Here is a 22,072-nt window from a genome sequence, read left to right on the forward strand (position 1 = left end):
AATGAGCTACAGAGCTAACACCACACTCAACAGGAAAACCTAGATACTTCCCCCTAAGATCAGGAGGAAGACAAAGATGTTGGTTCTCCCCACTTCTAGTCAACATTTCACTAGAGGTTCTAATCAGGGCAATTAGACAAGAAATAAAAGGTATCCAGAAGGGGGAAAAAAAAAGAAGTAAAATTGTATAAGCAGATAGCATGATCTAGCATACCGAAAACCCTACAGAACCCATTAAATCTATTACAATTTAATAAATGATTTCAGCAAGGTCACACAAGCTCAATATTCAGAAGTCTACTGTATTTCTATACACAAATAATGAACCACCTGAAAATGACACGAAAATTCCACTTACAATAGCATCGAAAATAACAACATATTTGGAATAAAACAAAGTGCAATACTAGTACACTGACATTGCTGAAAAAGCTGAAGACCTAAATCAATGGAAAGACACCCCATGTTCATGGATCAGAAGACTTAATACTGTCAGGATGCCAACAGTCCCCAAGGCAATCTGCAGGTCCCATGACATCCCTATCAAAATCCCAGCTGGTCCAAGTTTCTTTTATTTTTTTTTAAATTTTTTTGAATGTTTTTATTTATTTTTGAGAGAGAGAGAGACAGAGCATGAGCAGGGGAGGGGCAGAGAGAGAGGGAGACACAGAATCCGAAGCGGGCTCCAGGCTCCAAGCTGTCAGCACAGAGCCCGACACGGGGCTCGAACTCACGGACTGCGAGATCATGATCTGAGCTGAAGTCAGACGCTTAACCGACTGAGCCACCCAGGCGCCCCCCAAGTTTCTCTTTTGCAGGAACTGACAAGCTGATCCTAAAATTCATATGGAAACACAAAGAATCAAGCACATCTAAAATAATCTTGTAGACGACAAAGGACACTTTGTCACTTCCTGGTTTCAAAGCTTTCTACAAAGCTACAGCCATCCGAATACCACAGGGCGAGCATAAAGACATACAGTCCAAGGACTAGGACTGAGTTCAGAAATAAACTCTTACACCCATGACCACTGGCCATGCACGTGGAGAACGAAGTTAAAGCCTTCCCTCACACCACACCCAAAAACGAACTCAAATGGATCATAAATCTAAAGGTAAGCGCTACAACAGGGGCACCTGGATGGCTCAGTCGGTTAAGCATCCGACTTCAGCTTAGGTCACAGCTGCTAAGTTTGAGCCCCACATCAGGCTCTGTGAGGAGAGTTCAGAGCCTGGAGTCTGCTTCAGATTCTGGGTCTCCCTCTCTCTCTGTCCCCCCCCTCCCCCACTCACGTGCGCGCGCACGCTCTCTCAAAAATAAACAAACGTTAAAAAAAACTTAAGTCATTAATTGTTTTAAAAAGAAAGAGAAGATAATATGTATGAAGAAACAAACCTAAAGATGACAAATTCCTTATGGGAAATAACACACAAGAGAAGACAGAAAAGTTGTATCTTGAAAGTACTGCGGAACAAGATTGTCAACCTAAATTCTATACCAAGGGAAAACAGCTTTCAAAAACAGATCAAATACAGTTTCCAGACACGTAAAAACTGGAAGAATTTACATAAGAAACTGCTACAGCCCTTCAGGCAGAAGGAAGAAGACACAAGTTGGAAACGTGGGTCTCCATGGGTCTCCACAAAGGAAGGAGGCATCGAAAGTAACAACGTGGCTAAAAACACCAAGGAAATAAAGGGGCTGAATCTCAACGGTTGAATTTTAGAGGGACATGTGAGACCTTGCAGCCAGGATTTAAAAAAAAAAAAGAAAAAAAGAAAAATGCCCAAACACAGAGAGGCCACATGGCATGACACCCACACAGGGCAGAGGTACTGATCAAGAGGGGATCCCTGGGAACAGGGCGGCACCCCTCGAGGCCACCTCCTCAGGAGGGGAGAGGCCCCCGGGCGGACAACTGGAGCTATAAGCAGACCTGTGGCAGCAGGAACACAAGAAGGAAGAGGCGGGAGGCCTGAGGCCACCTTCCCACCTCCTAATGCCAAGGGCAGTAGGCGAAACAAGAGGGCCGCCTGCATAAGGGCCCTTGGTGGGGAGCAGATGGTGGTCAAGAAGCACTCCCCGCCCCAGGTTGACTCCACTACAGGCCGGGCCCCCCGGAGACGGGGAGTCCTTGCCCACAGAGCTCACGTGGCGCAAGTGGAAGGCAGGAGAGGTCGCCCATCCTGGAAGCCGGGTCGGAAGGTCTTCAGAGACTTCACCAGCCCCAGGCTTACCGTTCTCTTTAGATCGTATTATTTCTCCTCGAAAAATGGTACTATTCACTAGTGTCCGTGTGCAGAAAGTTCTTCAGAGTATCCAACCCACAGGTGTCCTCAGGGTGTCAACTCTATAAAAACTAAGGAAAAGCCACACATGCCTGCTTTCCTGCCAGCGTGACGACCCTCAGTTAGCATCCACCAGCCCCTACCCTATGAGAGACTCCAAAGTGGTTTTTTTTAAAGTTTATTTATTTATTTTGAGAGAGAGAAAAAGCACATGCAAGCGGGAGAGGGGCAAGGTGGGGGGGGGGGCGGAGAGAGAGAGAGAGAGAGAGAGAGAGAGAGAGAGAGAGAGAAAGAAAATCCCAAACAGGCTCCACACTTTCACCACAGAGCCCGAGGCAGGGCTTGAACTCACAAACCATGAGATCATGACCTGAGCAGAAACCAAGAGTCAGACCTTGGTTTGACTGACTAAGCCACCCAGGCACCCCCCAGCATGCATTTTTATTTGTATTTATTTTTTTAATGTTTATTTATTTTTGAAAGAGAGAGAGAGCAGGGGAGGGGCAGAGAGAGAGGGGTTCAGAGGATCCGATACAGGTTCTAAGCTGTCAGCACAGAGCCCGACGCGGGGCTCGAACTCACGAACCATGAGATCATGACCTGAGCCACCTAGACGCCCCCCAACGTACATGTTTAAAGCAGACACCGAGACACAGCTGCTTACGAGGAGAGTCCTACCTGCTGACCTCACCTGGATCCATTGTTCGCGGTTGATCTCCACACCGTTAGCCCGCAGCGAGGTGATGGCTCGGTCAATGATCTTCTCCACCATCTGCGTGTTGCCATTGGCTTCCTCCAGCTTGGCAGCCGTGATCCAGATGTGCCGGTCTGTAGGGATGTTCTCCCGGGCCTTATTTAAGACCTTGCGGGCATTTTCATAGGTCTCTAGCCTTGCCAGAGCAAGCCAGAGCTGTGGGGAGACAACACCAGCAAACAAGAGGACAGCATTCAGCGCAACCCGCCAGGTCAAATGTTGAGCCAACCTTAACAGGCCGCAGCACTTGCACAAACTTCTTTCTAACAGCTCTCAAGGATCCTTTAAACAGGGCCCATGAACGTATACAGCAACATTTTTCACCTGATCTGATTAACCGCGCAGTTCTGCTTCTGACTTATTTAGTGACTCTGGTGAACACGAGAAGTCGACAGAGTCTCAGTCAAACATTTCAAACACCAGTTAAATGTACACACTGTGCCCGACTCATTCCAGGTGTGGCACAGAAGATGAGCAGGACGCGACTGCGGACTTCACAAAGGACACCCGGCTGTTCAGCCTTCTGGGGTTCTCACGTCCTGGCTGTTCATTCTGCAGCATTTCATCACCAACGATGTGTAGGGCTCTATTTACTTTTACATAAATGAAGATTAATTTTGCTTGGAGAATTTCACAATACCCCTTAGGATAATTAAGGACATGTTGGATATCATAAAACCAACACTAAAAATCATTGCACAGAATGCTGTGAACCAGAATGTTTGAAACTAAAGAAACCCAACTAGTTTGAGGCAACGAACCTCTCATGCTGGGCTGAGAGAAAGACGCCATTAGTATTTTCTACCACCCTCCACTGTGCAGGTCCCACTTACAAACTCTGAGCTGAATGAGAAGGACAGGCCCTTGCAAAAGAGTGCTCAAAACAGAATTCTCTGTAGGGGCCAGAGGCGAGCTAAGATTCCATTCTGCACTTCCATTAGGAGCACGAGTGACCACGGCCAGGCTGGCCATTCTGCCCAGCAGCCATGTTACGAGGTGGCCTCGTATGATTTCACCCTGCCTTACGGCCCCAGAAATCACAGCTCAATGCTCAGCCGATGCCACTTCCAGACGCTGCACTTGGACTCAGGCAGAGCCTGCCAGACTCACCTCCACGCTGGTGGGGCAGCACTCCACAGCTCGGCTGAGCATGATTCTAGCATCTTCAGGCTCTTCCAGTTCAACGGCCGCCTTCCACAAGCGAACCGAGTTTGGAACATGTTCAAGGGCTGAGAAAGGTCAGACAAGAAATCAGGTCACGGAAAAGCAGAAGCAGAAGCAGGATGCTTGTGTCACAAAGAGCGCTGCCACCAGCAGGGCCAAAAGATCCCTCCCTTGGTGGCCAGGATCGAGGAGCAGCCCTTTATGTGGGTCCTCTCGAGTCTGGGGCAGATACAGCCAAGCCCAGGGCAGAACATCTTCAATCACAAGCAAGGCCAGGACACAGCAGACAACTGAGGGAGGCACAGGGAGCTGTGTGCCATCTCTGCTCCCACTCAGGCCTGAAAACCAATGTTAAGAACCACAAGAAGGCAATCACCCACGTGTGAAGGGCTGGCCGGGCGGGTTGCACGTGAGTGAGTGTGCAGAAATCGGGGGAAAGAAAAGAGAAGTGGCCCTGGGATACACATCTCCCCAGGCTGGTGTGCATCTGAGGGCCAGCTGGGTGTGGGCTCCTTCTTGGCCCCTGAGGAGCGCTGTGCGCTGACGCAGACAGACTGGTTCTGCAGCAGGTGGGCTCCTTTGGTGGCCCACGGCAGCCAGCATATGGAGTGACATCAGAGAAGGGGGACGGACTCCCAGAAGAGGCTACAACTTTGTGCAGTCCAGAAACTTTCAAACCTCTGTTTAAGCAACAGAACCCTTTCTTCATACACAATTTACCAAAAAGTCCAAATCAGAAAGCAGACCAACACAGAGCCCTGCAGCGTGAGCACTAGGGGAGGGTGAGGCCAGGCCCTCCAGGAGGCCCCTGGCAGGGATGGGCTGACGGAGAACAGCACAGCTCAGGTCACTAGCCAGGAAAGCACAGCACTTCTGAGGCAGCTCTCTGATTTCATCTGAAATCAGGACACAGACTGGGGCCTTCTGGGGGCACCCGGATGAAGCCAGGTTTCATCACCAGCAGATGAACTGGCAGGCCTCCCTGCCCAATGGAGCTGAGCCTCCCTCACCAGCAGAAGCAATTGGCAGGCCTCCTCTTCAGGGGATGTGCCGCCCCCACCCAATCCATGGGGCTGTGTACCAGCGCCACGGAGCAGGACCACAGAGGGCCATTCGGAGTTCACGGAATCCCTCCCAAGGGTGGCTTGACGATGCCCACTGCTGAGCTGAGTCCCCTCACCCGGAACCATTCCCTAGCCAGCCCCTGGATTGGGCCAACACCCTGGACCCATTCCATTGGGAGTGGCAGGGACTGGTTCTCTCTGGGTTGGAAGTGCCTTCCCTGACTACAGAGCCCTTCCAGCACCACACATCCACCGCGTACTCAAGAAACCGATTTCACAGAGAAAAACGTGCAGCAAAGGGCTCAGACTGTGGGATCCCTTGGCCTTACCACATCCCCATCATTTGCAGCAAAGGCCTAGCAGAACAATGGGACACTAGTGAGCATTTCGAACGTGGCTGGGAGAAACACCCCGAAGCAACAGGCTTCAATATCATGGGATGCAACCGCCTACACGGGTGCTTCTCACGCAGCCAAAACGCACAGGTCCAGGAAGAAGCAGTGACATCCAAGCAGCTGCCCAGACTACAGGTCACAACCCACTGGGAAAGCTTGGTTCCCACCTGTGAACTCTGCAGGAGGCCTCAGAGCCACAGCTCTACCACACTGAAAGATGAGCCCTCTGAGGCCAGTGCACCAGCCCTGGCTGGAGAGGGGAACTCTCACCCCCAAGGGGAGACTGAGTGGCACTGTGTACTGCGGAAGGACAACCCATGACCGGAGCCCCAGAGAGTGCTAAGGCCTGGCTTAGGATTTCCACTTCCAAAGTTAGTTAATGGAAGCGTGGCAGCCCAAGAAAGCAAGACCGCTGAGGACCTAGCCACTTCAGGAGTTCACAGTTTGAGTCCCCGGTCCAGGAAAGGACCCTGACCAGGTAAGGTGCTAGCAGAGGGCACAAGCAGTGGAGGAAGAAAGTCCTATCCTCCAGCCAAGTGACCAGCCAGAAACACAAGGACACACAAGTACACCCCTGCAGGGACACGTTAGCTACTTTGCCCCTGCTTCCCTTCTCTGCATTATACTGCAGATCAGTGGAAGCAAACTTCATCATTCAGTCTCTAGCATCTGGAACTTTCCAGTGGGACTGAACTCACAGGGTCGTTACCTTCACCAAGAGATGGGTACGACGCCCAGGGCTGGTGTGTGTCCACTTTTTGGGAAGACAGTGGGAACTCCTCCACCGCTGTCTCGTCAGCAGCCCGGAGGACTAAAGCTAAAGCCAGCTGTTGCTGGCCGGTTCGGCTCTTGCCAGAGCTCTTCCCAGAGGCCAGCTACCATGTTGAGAGGCTGCCGCCAGCCGGCATACAAGGGGCAGCCTAGGTAGGAAAAGAGCAGTCTGGAATAGACATGCCCGCAAGCAGAAGACGGGATCACACAGAGGCCAACATGATCTCCAGCCATGGCCCTGCAGGGAGGACACTCAGGTGCTACCCCTCTGCTCACAGTGACCCGACAGTGACGGCCACTGGAGGCTGCCATGATTTATGCACCAAAATATACGGTTTCAGGGTAAAATAACTCCACTTCTATGACTGTATTAATCGCAGAGTAACATAGACCTTCACGTCTATCATAGTGAGCCGAGTTGACAGGAGGCAGCCAATAGCCTAGCCTCAGGCCCACATGTTGCCCTTATACAGACAAGGACACCAGCTCAAAGGTCTAATACCACGCTTAAGGTCACTCAGGTGTCAGACTAGCGTTCCAAGTTCAAATCCTCCCAACAACGGACTAAGAGGTCAGCTGCATTCAACTGAGACCCAGAGCTCCCACGCCAGCAACTAAGGGCTGGAGAGGTGTCCTAAGTCACTGATGGAAGTAGCTGTCACCTTGATTCTCACCAAGAGCTAACTGAAGCAGCACCCAGCTCTGCCCCAGGCATCTGAAAAAAGAATGCTGTTCTTGGAAATACTCTGAGGCCAGGGGCAGGCCAGGACCAAGAGCAGGGATTAGGGGCAGAGGCCAGCTTGGGGACTCGTGTTCTTTCTGCCTTAGCACAGCTCTCTGAGAGAAGCAGAGGCAGGAGAGCCATTGCTCTAGAGCTCCAGCACAGCTTGGAAAAGCCACCAGTCGACACTGCTCTGCGGGCCCCACCTCCATGCCCGCTCCCCTCTCCAAATCGGAAGCCAGATGGAAATGAATCCAGGTAATGTGGTGGTGAAAAAGGAGTGGCCACAAAGACATTTTGAACATTCATCATGAGTTGTGGCAGGCGAGATTCAGTAGAGCTTTCCTAAATAAATAATGCTAATTACCCACAGTTTAATATGTTTGTCATTAAAGAACTAATTTCCTGGCTAAAAAAAGACAAGCTGATTTCTATAAACCAAGACAGGTGCTAACTTTCTGCTCCTGGCCTCATTTTAAAAGACTGGCTGAGCACTTAACGGGTCGTAGGGCTGCAATCAAGAACCAGACCCAAGAGAGGAAAACACGCATGAACACACACAGGCACAAGGGGGACTCTGCCCGGCCTCAATCAAACACAGAGAACAAACAGTCAGAAACTGTGTGAGAACACTCGCATGGCCTGAGGTCACACGCCTCTTAACATCTCGTTCAAACACCCACCTTAAAAACAAGAGCTGGGAACCTCTCACCAAACACTGCCCTCAATTCTACAAAACATACCTCGTTTTCCCCACACCACCAATTCAAGTAGAGTTATGCCACTGACACAGGTTTACTCCGGACCAGCCCTCTCATGCGCATGTGCTCTGGAACAGAGACCAGAAGCAGCATCCACTTCACAAGCTGTGCAGGGAGAAACGTGGCTCTTAACGCGAGCTCTGCAACAACGATAGTTCACCACACAGGCTCCATCTGGGCAGTGACTCCTGGGTGGGGACAGCCTCCTCGCCATACAAACCATTCACTGTGACAGGAGCCGATGGCACATGCCACCCTGCTTGAAGCACCAGGCGAGAAGACAGGTGCTATCCCGTGACCCAGCAAGGGTTTCAGGAGACGGGAAGGACCCCATTAACACACAGCTCTGCTGTGACCACCCAGTTGGTCCAGCCTTAAAACCATGACACGCTACCTGCCACAGCGTCAGGTTCCTGACAGTGGAGAAGATGGGCACCCCAAAGCCTGCCCTGGGCTGGCCCGGCTTGCCCCCCACAGACACCACCACATCAAGCCCCAAGAAGCAGGTTCCGAATGAGCACTGTTCTTACAGATGGGAAAACCTGGGCCACAGCGTGACTGCTTACCGTGCTTGAGGTCACACAACGGGAAAAGGCAGGTGTGGGATATAAACCCGAGTGCCTCATCCAGAGTGGAAACTACCCCCCGATCCAAGAGGGTCCAAGAGCAGAGGCAACCCAGCCCAGAAAAAGGCCTGAAAACATCACCCATTCCCTAACCGTTTCCACCAAAAGCCTGAGCAAAGCAGTGAAGAGTCTGCTCTCCGAGTGAGAACACGGGCACCAGGAGTGGAGAAGGTGGCGCCTGCCTCACGTGGGTCACAGCCCCAGATGCATCCGCTGGTGACGGCAGCCCCAGGGAGGCTCACCTTTGCGAAGAACCCGCTTCTTGGCGCGAATGTCTGTTTCCAGCTCCGCTGCTCTGATGTAAATCCTGACAGACTGAGGGAGGTGACGGACAGCTTGGGCCACCACAGCTTTGGCTGTGTCCCCAGGCTGCAGCCTGGCTGCTTCTAGCCAGACATCTTCACTCTGTGAGGCAAAACAAAACAACAGAAGTGTCCGTGCAGGCAGTAAGCTGAGGCAGAGCAGCAGGCGACCCCGAAAGCCTCAGGAACAGGAGGGGCTGGCTCATCAGACCCATGGCCCCAGGTTTTACAATCAAACCTAAGTCCGTGAGCTTGGTCTCAAACACGCCTGCACCGGGGGCCCTGTAATGCCAACGCTTGGGAATGTCGCTACAGCACCTCTGTGTCCAAGTCGGGGAAACACACAATACTACGAGAGACGAACAGTCTGCCCTTTGGGATGATGAGTCAATCGACAGACGAAATGGAGACGTATCAGCATGTGGCTGTGGGATTGCCTGGGAAGTTCTAATTTATGCCTGATGTCCTGTGTTAAGGGTTCAGAGAGGGTATCTTTCACTGCCAAGGGCACCCCATCCGCACAATAAATGTATGGTGCGTTAGAGGGTCTCAAAGGACTTTTTAAAGCTTGTCTAGTCTCCCCACCTCTCAAAAAAGTACTGGAATAGTCTCCTAAGAGTGAGAATTAATCTTTATGCCTCTTATATTAGGTGGGGTGGAAAAGCTCACCAATTTAGCTGTCTGGTTAAGGTTATCCTGCCATTAAACTAACCGTAGATGAGCCTTAAACTCTAAGTGAAAATAAGCAGGAAAAAGCCCTTTCACACTTTTTGCCTCCTCCCCCTGGCCTGTCCAGCTGTGTGGAGTCTCGACACCAAGAGGCAGGCAGGTTCATTCTACCTCAAGTCTACCTCTCACAGACGCCCCGCGTGCTACAGACACTGAGGGTCCCTCCGCGGCTGGCATCGTGCAGCCTTCCAGGAAAACCCTAACCCGAGCCTTACCTTGGGGCACATCTCCGTCCCCTTCATGATGAGGTTTCGTGCTACTTGCAGCTTCCCGGTGACTTCTTCCAGGCGGGCGGATGCAATCCAGGCTGGTGGGTGGTGAGGGTTTGTCTCCCGCACAGACTTGAGGAGCAGCCGTGCCTTCTTGATGTCACTGCAAGGGTCAGAAGGCACACAGGGTCAGGCCGAGGGGATGCCCAGGCCCAGAACGAAGATGCCAGTGCAGGAACTGTCAAATCTGATGTCCCAAGGGGCAAAACCCGCTCAAAGCTCTGACCAGCACCCTTCTGAGACGGCTGCGGAGCACCCGTGCAAACAGGCTGTTAAGACCTCTCCAGGCGCCGGGCAGGCGCTGAGCTTGAGGGTCCTCGTGTGGGACACAGTTAGCAAGGTGCCTTCTAGTTCAGCATGCCCACCAATTTTGAATATTATTTGTAACATATCTCATATCCACAACATACTTAACCGTACAGATAAAAATCAACCTATTTCACCACATGTTTTTTAGAACGTCCACGTCCTATTTTGGCTGCATACTTTTCAAATAAAATCTAAAACACTCTAGGCAACCTGAGTCCCACTCCTTCCCACCAGTTCCACAGAGCACTCACTTGATGTCCCCTCCGTGGGTCGGAATCATGGAGTTTAAATCCGTCAGATAGCCTTTGGGGTCAACCACAGTCTGCCCACTCACTGAGTCAGACACCTGCAAGGCAGGACAAGTCAAACAGGAACTGGAGGGGAATCAAAGACGCCAAAACAAAGTACCCAGAAGCCCCAGGACCCCTCCCACAATCCTGACCACCAGTGGATACGGACACTATAAAGGTAGAAAAACAACACTAACTCAAAACAACAGTTTGTGATGATCACACACATATATATATAAAACAGAGTTATAAAAAAAAAAAAAAAAATCATAAAAGCCCCAGGGGGAAAAACGTAGCTAAACATAAGGTCTACCTATGAATGAGTAAAACCTAGAAATTATAAAGGAGAAAGATTATTTCAATAACTTTCTTTAAATTAGCAAATAGCAGTTCATTATACAATTCTCTCTGTGAACCTTAAAATTACCATGATAAACAGTAACAACAACAACAACAAAAAAGAAATGTGGACAGAGGGTCCTAAGTGAATTCAGCAAGACAAGAGAAAGAGGAAAGTGGTCTAGACTGGAATGGAAAAGATAAGGCTCTGTTTGCAGATGACTGTGTATGTAGAAAATCCAAAGAATCAACATAAAAATTCCCAGACCTAATAAGCAATTATAGCAAGGGTGTAGGATACAAGGTTGCATACAAAAGTCAATCACTTTCCCATATATCAGCAGTGAACAAAAGGAATCTGAAATTAAAAACAAAGTATCGGGTGCCTGGGTGGCTCAGTCTATTAAGCTTCTGACTTTGGCTCTCATGGTTCCTGAGCTCGAGCCCTGCTTGGGGTGAGCACGAGCCTCGCTTCAGGTGAGCCCCACTTCTCTCTCTTTCTCTTTCTCTCTGCCCCTCACTCACTTGTGCCCTCTCTCTCTCTCAAAAAAAAAAAAAAAAATGCTAAAAATAATTTTTTTTTAATTCTAAAAAAACAAAACAAAAAAGTATCATCTACTCTCCATGTTCCTGAAAAAAAGACTTAATATCATTAAGATATCAGTTCTTCCCACCTTGATCTATAGATTCAATGCAATCCCAATCAAAATCCCAACCAGTTATTCCATGGGTATCAACACATTGATTCTAATGCTTATGTAGAAAGACAAAGGCCTGCAGTGGCCGACACAATGTTGAAGCAGAAGAAAGAGGTCAGAGGGCTGATACTACCCAACTTTCAGACTCACTGCAAAGCCACAGTAACCAAGAAAGTGTGTACTGTCGAAAACATGGACTAATGGATCAGTGGTAGAGAACAGGGCCCAGGGGGCTAGTTCAGTCCGTAGAGCATGGGACTCTTGATCTCAGGGCTGTTGAGTTCAAGCCACATGTCGGGTGTGGAGCTTACTTTGGGGCGGGGGTGGGGGGCGAGCACAGAGCCCAGAAATACAGTCAACTGATCTTTGACAGAGGAGCAAAGGCAACATAACGGAGCAAGAACAGTCTCCTCAACAAATGGCACTAAACCCACTGGACATCCACATGCAAAGAAATGAATCTAGACACAGACTCTATACCCCTCACAAAAATTAATTCAAAATGGAATACAAACCTAAACATAAGACACGAAACTATAAAACTCTTACATGGTAGCATAGGAGAAAATGTAGATGATCTGGGGCTTGGTGAGGACTTTTTAGACACAACACCAAAGGCACCATCCATGAAAGAACTGATAAATTAGACTTCCTTATATTAAAAAATTTCTGTCTGTGAAAGGCATTGTCTGGCACAAAAACAGACACTCAGATCAATGGAACAGAATAAAGAACCCAGAAATGGACCCACAAACGTATGGCCAACTGGTCTTTGACAAAGCAGGAAAGACTATCCCATGGAATAAAGACAGTCTCTTCAGCAAGTGGTGCTGGGAAAACTGGACAGCGACATGCAGAAGAATGAACCTGGACCGCTTTCTTACACCAGACACAAAACTAAACTCTAAATGGATGAAAGACCTAAATGAAGCCATCAGAATCCTCGAGGAGAAAGCAGGCAAAAACCTCTTTGATCTTGGCCGCAGCAACTTCTTACTCAACACGTCTCCGGAGGCAAGGGAAACAAAAGCAAAAATGAACTACTGGGACCTCATCAAAATGAAAAGCTTCTGCACAGCGAAGGAAACAATCAGCAAAACTAAACGGCAACCGAAGGAATGGGAGAAGATATTTGCAAATGACATATCAGATAAAGAGTTAGTATCCAAAGTCTATAAAGAACTTATCAAACTCAACACCCAAAACACAAATAATCCAGTGGAGAAATGGGCAAAAGACATGAACAGACACTTCTCCAAAGAAGACATCCAGATGGCCAACAGACACATGAGAAGATGCTCAACGTCATTTATCATCAGGGAAATACAAATCAAAACCACAATGAGATACCACCTCACCCCTGTCAGAACGACTAACGTTAACAACTCAGGTAACAACAGATGTTGGCGAGGATGCGGAGAAAGGGGATCTCTCTTGCACTGCTGGTGGGAATGCAAGCTGGTGCAGCCACTCTGGAAAACAGTGTGGCGGTTCCTCAAATAAAAAACAGAACTACCCTACGACCCAGCAATTGCACTACTAGGTATTTATCCAAGGGATACAGCTGTGCTATTTTGAAGGGACAATGCACCCTAATGTTTATAGCAGCACTATCGACAACAGCCCAAGTATGGAAAGAGCCCAAATGTCCATCAATGGATGAATGGATAAAGACATGGTGTATATATGCAATGGAGTATTACTCGGCAATCAAAAAGAATGAAATCTTGCCATTCGCAACTACGTGGATGGAACTGGAGGGTATTATGCTAAGCGAAATCAGTCAGAGAAAGACAAAAATCATATGACTTCACTCACATGAGGACTTTAAGAGAAAAAACAGATGAACATAAGGGAGGGAAACAAAAATAATATAGAAACAGGGAGGGGGACAAAACAGAAGAGACTCACAAATATGGAGAACAAACTGAGGGTTACTGGGGGGGGGGGGTGTGGGAGGGGGGATGGGCTAAATGGGTCAGGGGCACTAAGGAATCTACTCCTGAAATCATTGTTGCACTAGATGCTAACTTGGATGTAAATTTTAAAAATAAATTTAATAAAAAGGCATTGTCAAGGGAATAAAAAAACAAGCCGCAGACTGGGAACAAATACTCAAAAAGACAAATCTGATAAAGGATGTGTATCCAAAACATAGAAAGAACAATTGAAACTCAATAATCTGAAAAAAATCCAATTAAAAACTGGGCCAAAGACCCTAACAGACCCTTCACCAAAGATATACAGATGACAAATATAAATATGAAAAGATGCTCCACATCATATGTCACCAGAGAAAAATGCAAATGAAAACAAGATACTGCTACACACCTCTTAGAACGAGCAATTTCCAGAACACTGACACCACACGCCGGTGAGGGTGTGGGGCGGCGGGAGCTCTCATTCGTTGCCGGCGGGCATGCCAAACGGTGCAGCCACTTTGGGAGACAGTTCGTTGGTCTCTTACAAAACTAAACATATTCTTACCATATAATCCAACAGTCACACTTTTTGGTATTTACCCAGAGTTAAAAAATTACACGTACACACACACAAAACTGCACACGAACGTTTACAGCAGCTTTATTCAAAACTGTCAAAACTGGGGCGCCTGGGTGGCTCAGTCGGTTAAGCGGCCGACTTCGGCTCAGGTCATGATCTCGCAGTCCGTGAGTTCGAGCCCCGCGTCGGGCTCTGTGCTGACAGCTCAGAGCCTGGAGCCTGCTTCAGATTCTGTGTCTCCCTCTCTCTGACCCTCCCCTGTTCATGCTGTGTCTCTCCCTGTCTCAAAAATAAACGTTAAAAAAAAAAATTAAAACAAAACAAAACAAAAAAAACTCCCAAAACTTAGACGCAACCAAGATGTCCTTCAGTAAATGATGGATAAAATAGATCCAAAAAACGAGCAGTGCTCAGTGACAGAAAGAAATGAGCTGTGAAGCCATGAAAGGGCATAAAGAAGCACACTTGAAATTAATGTAACATTGTGTGTCAGCTACACTGCAATTAAAAGCATTTTTTAAAAAGAAATAGCCACTAAGCATGCAAAAAGATGCCAAATCTTATTACAATTAAAGCTAACGTGAGGGGTGCCTGGGTGGCTTGGTGGCTCAGTTGGTGCGATGCCCGACACTGGCTCAGGTCATGACCTCACATGAGTCAAGCCCCACATCAAGCTTGCTGCTGTCAGCGTAGAGTCCGCTTCAGATCTTCTGTCCCCCTCCCTCTGCCCCTCCCCCGCTTGTACTCTCACTCCCAAAAATAAACAAAACATCAAAAAAATGTTTTTAAGCTAATGTGAATTAAAAAAAAACAACAGAAAGGACATGGAAGAAATTTAAATGCATGTTACTAACTGAAAGAAGCCAATCTGAGAAAGCTACGCACTGAATGGTTCCAATCATATGGCATTCTGGAAAAGGCAGAACTATGAAGACAGTAAAAAGTTCAGTGATTGCTAGAGGTGGAGAGGCAGGGAGGGACGAGCTGGCAGAGCTTATCAGGGGAATTTTTATATCTCTTAAAAGGCAGTGAACCTCTTTTTAGTGACGTAATAACTGACCCTTGAACAACATGGCTGAATTACATGGGTCTACATGGATTTTCTTCAATACAGGATAATACTGTAAATGTATTTTCTCTTACGACTTTCTAAATAATGTTTTTTCTTGAGCTCCCTTTATTGCGAGGATACAGTTCATGATACATACAATGTAGAAAATAGGCGTTAATCAACAGTTAGTGATCAGTAAGGCTTCCAGTCAACAATAGGCTTTAGCAGTTAAGTTTCTGGGGAGTAAAAAGTTACACATGGATTTCCAATTGAGCAGGGAGTCACTGCCTCTAACCCCTGCGTTGTTCAAGAGTCAACTATGCAATGGTGGATACACGTTATTATACGTTTGTCCGAATCCATAAAATGCACAACACCAAGAGTGAACCCTAATACCAACTACAGGTTTGGATGATGATTTGTAAATGTAGGTTCATTAATTTTAAAGACTGGCCCACTCAGATGGGAATGCTGGCAATAGAAGAGGCTACGCACGTGTGGGGGCAGAGGGCATATGGGAAATCTGTCTTTTTCTCGCAACTCTGGTGTGACTCTAAAACTGCTCTTGAAAAAAAACAGGCAGCTCGTCCTCGGTGCTGTCACTCCCTGGCATCGTGGCCGCCTTCAGACTTCAGGTGAAGCACAGCACCGTCAGAAAGGGAACCAAGTTCCTCCAGCACCAGTCAGACCCATGTGTCAAATTAAACTCAACTGGCAGAAACCCAGAGGCACGGAAAATAGAGTGCACAGAAGGTTCAAGGGCCAGATCCTGATGGCCAGCACCGGTTACGGGAGCAACAAGAAAACAAAGCACACGCTCCCCAGTGGCTTCCGGAAGTTCCTCGTCCACGATGTCAAGGAGCTTGAAGCGTTGCTGACGTGCAACAGATCTTACTATGCAGAGACCACTCACGGGGTCCCTCCAGGAACCACAAAACCGCTGTGGAAAGCGCAGCCCCGCCGGCCATGAGACTCACCAATCTCAAGCCAGGCTGTGCAGCAAACAAAATGAACAGACAGCTTATGTGCATGCTGTATTTGTGTCAATAAAACCATAACACCAAAAAAATGGGTAAAGGACTTGAGTAGACTTTGCTCCAAGGAAAAGACATGAAAAGACCTTTCTCCACATGGAAAGACACTCAACATTCATCAGGGAAACACAAATGAAAACCACAGCGACGAGACAGTACTTCACACCTGTTACGACGGCTGTTACCAGGATATCCAAAAATAACAAATGTCCAGGATAGGGAGAAACTGCAACCCTTAGGCAGAGCTGCTCAAAGAAGTAAACAGAGAGTCACCACATGATCCACCAACCCACTGCTGGGTTTACAGCCAAAGGAACTCGGAAGCAGGGACTCAAACGGCTACCCGCACACCCGTGTCCGCAGCAGCACGAGTCACAATGGCCGAAAGGTGGAAGCAACCCAAGCGTCTGTCGAAAGAACAGACAAAATGGGATCTATACATACACACGATGGAGTGTTTTTCAGCTTGAAAAAGAAAAGAGGTACCGACACACGCCACAGTCGGGATGAGCCTTGAGAACATCACTCTAATGGAAATGAAGCCAGTCACAAGAGGACAGATGCTGTGCGAATCCACTCACGTGAGGGTACGTGCAAGAGTCAAGTCAAATTCGTAGAGACAGAAAGAAAAGAAGTTAAGAGGGGCTGGAGGTGGAAACTGGGAAATCAGCATCGATGCGGACAGAGCTTCAGTTTGGGAAGATGAAGAAGTTCTGGAGTCGGGCGGCAGTGACAGTCACGTAACAACACGAACGCACTCAACACCACTGTCTGTACACTTAAGTACGGGGGCGCCTGGGGGGCTCAGTCGGTGAAGCGTCCGACTTTGGCTCAGGTCATGATCTCACAGTTTGTGGGTTCGAGTCCCACCTCGGGCTCTGTGCTGATGGCTCAGAGCCTGGAGCCTGCTTCGGATTCTGTGCCTCCCTCTCTCTCTGCCCCTACCCTGCTCACTCTGTCTCTCTCTCCTTCAAAAATAAACATTAAGAAAAATCATTAAAATGGTAAATTTTATCACATGTATTTTACCACAAAAAAGTTACCATAAAGGATTTTTAAGAAATTATTCTGTATTCCATAAAAAACCCTAGAAGAGAAACAACTCCTGAAGACGCGCACAACAGGAATGATGATTTACGTCAGAGCAGGGTCGAGACAAGAGGGAAACGGACAAAGCAGGCGCCAGAAGCAGCACTGACGGCACTGCTGGGACAGGAGACGCGCAGGAGAAGATGCAGCCACGCCACCGGCAAGAACGGAAGCGAGACGGGGGCTGGCTGGCCACAGGGGGCTTGCCTCTCCGGTCGGTGACAGTGACCACAGAGGCGATGCGTGCCCCGCCCTCAGCCAGCGCAGCAAGCCTCTGGTCGCAAAAGCTCTGCCTCTGCCGTGGGCTCTCAAATGCCGTGTGCTGGAGAGACGGCTTAGCACTTAGGTGAGAAAAACCCGCAAGTCCATTTTAAAGATACACAAACAAGCTCACCAAAGCGTGGTTTGTAACAGCAAAAAAATAATAATAATGAAACCCCACAAAGTCCCTCAAAGATTCCATCACGATACCCATAAACAGTGAACTACTTCCCAATTTATGAAGTATAGAGTAGGAACACATCCAGGAACATAAAAACGTGTAATTTTTTAGATTTGTAAGCTGATGTGTGTTATAAAATACTTGCTCAGCAGAAAAAGCTCAAGTACAGTAAAAGTTCCCTGAAAACCTGAAAGTTTCTCGCTGCATCAAACAGTCACGGTTGAGACGTTCACTACACTGTTTTGCCACTTCTCGTCACAAGTAGCTCCCGCTGCACAGCCCACGTCATCCACTGGTGGTGCGAGGGTGTAGGCCCGGACGCCTGCTAAGAATGTGCAGGTGCATCCGTGTGAGGCTACACCGTGGAAGGTCATACATGCAACACAGGCAGTCGAGCACGTGAGGATTCTTCTTCCCACATTGTGCATTCTCGTGAATTTACAGTGCTTCCTATCACGCAAAAGTTTATCGTTGGTACGTAATCAAATTGGAAATATTTCCCTTCATGGTTTCCGATGTGCATGTCATAATTAGAAAGGTTTTTGCACCTCACCTGGGTTTTCTAGAGCACTGACAAATTTACTCAAGTGCAGGCAGAAAATATGCACATTTAACTTTTTTTTATTGAAGTAGAATTACCATACGAAGTATAACAGGTGTATAATGCTGATTCGACAACTCCACACGTCACCCGGGGCTCACCACGATGCAGTCACCCACCGTACAACGCTACCTCGACTTTACTGACGATTCCCTACGCTGTACTTTTCATCATGGTGACTTGTTTTACAATAGGAGGTTTGTACCTCTCAAGCCCCATTTATCTATTTCACCTACCCTCCCTCCTCCCTCTGGCAACCACCAGTTTGTTCTCTGTATTGAAGAGTCTATTTTTTGGTTGGTTGTTTTTTCAATTCCACATATAAATGAGATCATCTGGTATTTGTCTTTTTCTGTCTGACTTACTTCTTTTAGCATAGTATCTTCTGAGCCTACCCACGTTGCTGTAAATGACCAGCTCTCCCTCTTTAGTATGGCTGAGTGATATTCCACCGCGGATATACACCCGCACTTAATTTCTGCATAAAGGTGGAAGGACCGAGCCGCACTGACAGAGAGCGCGCAGCTTGACATGAGTGCCTTCATTCGGTCTGTCAGGCAGCCCTCTGTCACCTGCGACCACCCTCAGCTCCCTGAGAGGGAACAGGAGCGCCGCGCGGCCCGGCCTCTGCCGCTGGCGCTGACTGCACCACACCTGTGCATGCCCTGTAGGCAGATGCACAGGCCGCCTGGACGCAGGGTCCTGCCAGGACACTACTTCGTCACAGGTCTGCGTATCCTGTGACAAAGCACTTCAAAATATGCACTTTTCACTAACATATGTTAGTTTGATCATCAGAAAGCAATTTCTACATCGTAGGAAGACACCACGCAACACAGACTCACCTGGCTCAGCCTCATGTCCATCAAAGTATTCCTCGCTTGGCCGATCTTCCTCATGTCCAGCTCACCTGTGCCAGGTGTCATCAATCCAGGTGTCATTCCACCTGGGTATGGGGTGTTCAGTCCGCCTGGATAGGGTGTGTTAAGACCTCCAAATTGCTGGGGGAGGAGGGGGAGAGGAGAAAAAACACGGGGTTGCATTTTCATGCACAAGAATCCCATCACTCTGAAATCTTTCCAGGGTAGCCTGATATACATGCAGCTATACAGACTCAGCCACAGTTCAGCTTCTGAACCACAGAAGCTCTTACTCTAACACCACCCATGGCTCCCACTACTGATCTCTCTCATGAGGCTAAAGACCTAGTCGCCTTCTTTTCAGATGCTCACAGTTTGTCGAGGATCCACTGAAGTATGGTTCTCTCCAGTCTGTAAATGTTTGGCGAAGAAACTGTCGGGAACGGGAGTCAGCTTCTCATAGCGCGGGTTCCGCTGGCGTTTGTTTCTGGCATCACCAACCTCGGGAATGCTCAGCCACTCTTCTTCTGTGACTTCTGCCAACTTCCTCTGGAAACATTCGAGCCCCGAAAAACATGAATTCTCTGGTAGACTTTCATGTGCACATGAAAAACCATGTTCTCCCTGACCCCTGGTCCCCAAATCATCATGGTTTAGAAAGAATTTTGATGCAGAAATTATCTACTTCACTCAAAAAATTCAATGTCTTGGATCTACTCTATTTCACCCAAATGTAAGTTGTTCTGTCAAAGCCCAGAGGACTGTGTGGAGAACCTCATGCACAAACAGAATTAAAGTTACTAAGAAAACAAGCTCACAAGCCCCATTTTTTTCAGCAGAGAGAGAAAGAACTTTTTCTTTGCACACATATACATAAAATTAAACACGAAAGCAGGGACCTTCTGCTATCACATGAATTTAATAAAAGCAAGCTGGGGCACCTGGGTGGCTCAGTCAGTTGAGCATTCAACTCTCGATTTTGGCTCAGGTCACGATCCCATGGTTGTGGGATGGAGCCCCATGTCGGACTCCTCACTGAGCACAGAGCCTGCTTAGGATTTTCTCTCCCCCTCGCCTGCTCATGCTCACTCGCACTCTTTCAAAATAAATAAGTAAATATTTCAAAAGATACAAAATTAAAAAAGAGCAAAGTTAGTAAAGTCTCATCAATCCTACCCCATTCTCTGCTGGGTAACTTAGATGCATGAGAAAGTGCGTGTCACCCATCCACTTACTTTCAGATCTGAGAATTGTTGTTGGATTTTGGGCCGTTCCATTCGGTACTTCTCGATTTCTTCTTTCTCTCTTTGCTCCCTAGGAAGTAAAATGTGTGCATCCATTAGAAATACTCGACGTCAGGGCACCTGGGTGGCTCAGTTGGTTAAGCATCCTACTCTTGCCTTCAGCTCAGGTCATGATCCCAGGATCATGAGATTGAGGCCTGCATAAGGCTCTGTGCTGGGTATGGAGTCTGATTAAGATTCTCTCTCTCCCTCTCCCTCTGCCCCTTCCCCCACGTTCGCACATGCACACTCTCTCTCAAAAAAAGAGAAATACTGGACGTCAATTCTGAAACGAAATCATTTTATTATTCTTCATTAAGTCACCAAAAGAATAATTCCACACACTCAGCAGCTAAATCAAATATACTTTAAAGTATCAACGGATACATCCATAATTATATTGACCCAATTATTTACCAAATGAAAACAGGCAGAAATTCACTAAAATAAAAGTAAGCTGGGGGTGCCTGGATGATTCGGTTAAGCATCCAACTCTTGATTTCAGCTCAGGTCATGATCCCATGCGTGGTTCATGAGATCCAACCCCACATCATGTTTTGCATTGACAGCACAAAGCCTGCTTAGGATTCTCTCTCTCTCTCTCTCTCTCTCTCTCTCTCACTGTCCCTCCCCCATGAGCTCAAGTGCACATGCTCTCTCCCCACTCTCTCTCTCAAAATAAATAAACTTAAAAAAAAGGGGGCAGGGCGCAGGTTATCTTACCCTGATAAAAATACTTGCATTTGAATATGAGTGCATTTACACCTTTAAAATTCTACAAAATCCCAAAGGTAGATCCATCCTGTGAAAACTGAACCACTGTCCTAGTTGCTCACCTGACTCTCAGCCTGTCACTGCTTCCCTCCCTTCCAAGCAGTCAGTGCACCTCTAAAGACAGCTTTCTGCTCCATGTGCCAGAACTAATGGGCTGTCTCATCAATCCATGCAACTGGCCTTCAGGGACAGAGAGCTACCGGGTTCTGGTGGTTTAGGACCAGGTCTAGGCACTGAGAAGAAATTTATGGGTTACTGTAACAAAGCATCAACCAAGTTAAACAAGAGTTAATGTGACCCACGTAACTAATACTTCCTAACATTGAGATTTACGTTTTCTTCATAAGGTAAAGAGGAAAACACCAGGCACGGGAATGTGTTATGACAAATGACGCGCTTGGAAAAGACCAGCACCTCCCCATAAGCTGGAGACAGTTAGTCCTCATGGCTCCTAAAGAAAAGCAACACACATAGGGGAGAAGCTGCCCCTATCAGCTTTTCTGGTCAAACTCGTTTTACCTGATTTTAATGCAGCCTCAGGATCCAATTCCCACTCCACAGGGAATACTGTGAGCAGGTTAAGGACACCCGAGGAGATGGGCAGCCACTCCATAACTCACGCCCTGCCACCAAACAACTGATCTCTTCAAAAAGCCAATGGCACAAAAACTTTAAAAAGGCAGGGTAAGGGGACAGACTTCAGAGACAGGAAATGAGGAGTGGTTTTGATTGTATCTTGGTTTGGAAAAGAGCAGTTCTACTATGTTCTGGAGACCAGCAGAAAAATATGCGGGTGCCCGGGTGGCTCAGTTAGTTAAGCGTCTGACTTCAGCTCAGCTCAAGATCTCACGGTTGTTGAGTTTGAGCCCCGTGTCAGGCTCTGTGCTTGCCGACAGCTTGGAGCCTGGAGCCTGCTTCGGATTCTGTGTCTCTCCCTCTCTCTGCCCCTCCCCTG

At 48.0% G+C, this 22,072-nt stretch overlaps 1 protein-coding gene across 1 annotated transcript in view; it reads right to left on the reverse strand.

Annotated features, from left to right (window-relative positions):
- Positions 1-22,072, reverse strand: part of PRPF6 (pre-mRNA processing factor 6) — a 46,991-nt gene that overhangs the window by 18,909 nt on the left and 6,010 nt on the right. The window contains exons 4-11 of the mRNA XM_027046748.2: positions 20,296-20,374; positions 19,433-19,609; positions 19,046-19,201; positions 10,406-10,500; positions 9,792-9,948; positions 8,788-8,950; positions 4,154-4,272; positions 2,981-3,199 (exon numbers count right to left, since the gene is read on the reverse strand). Coding sequence (XP_026902549.1) covers positions 2,981-3,199; positions 4,154-4,272; positions 8,788-8,950; positions 9,792-9,948; positions 10,406-10,500; positions 19,046-19,201; positions 19,433-19,609; positions 20,296-20,374 — 1,165 coding nt within the window. The remainder of the gene's footprint in view (positions 1-2,980; positions 3,200-4,153; positions 4,273-8,787; positions 8,951-9,791; positions 9,949-10,405; positions 10,501-19,045; positions 19,202-19,432; positions 19,610-20,295; positions 20,375-22,072) is intronic.

Source organism: Acinonyx jubatus, chromosome A3 (genome assembly GCF_027475565.1).
Source record: "Acinonyx jubatus isolate Ajub_Pintada_27869175 chromosome A3, VMU_Ajub_asm_v1.0, whole genome shotgun sequence".
Classification (NCBI taxonomy): Eukaryota; Metazoa; Chordata; class Mammalia; order Carnivora; family Felidae; genus Acinonyx; species Acinonyx jubatus.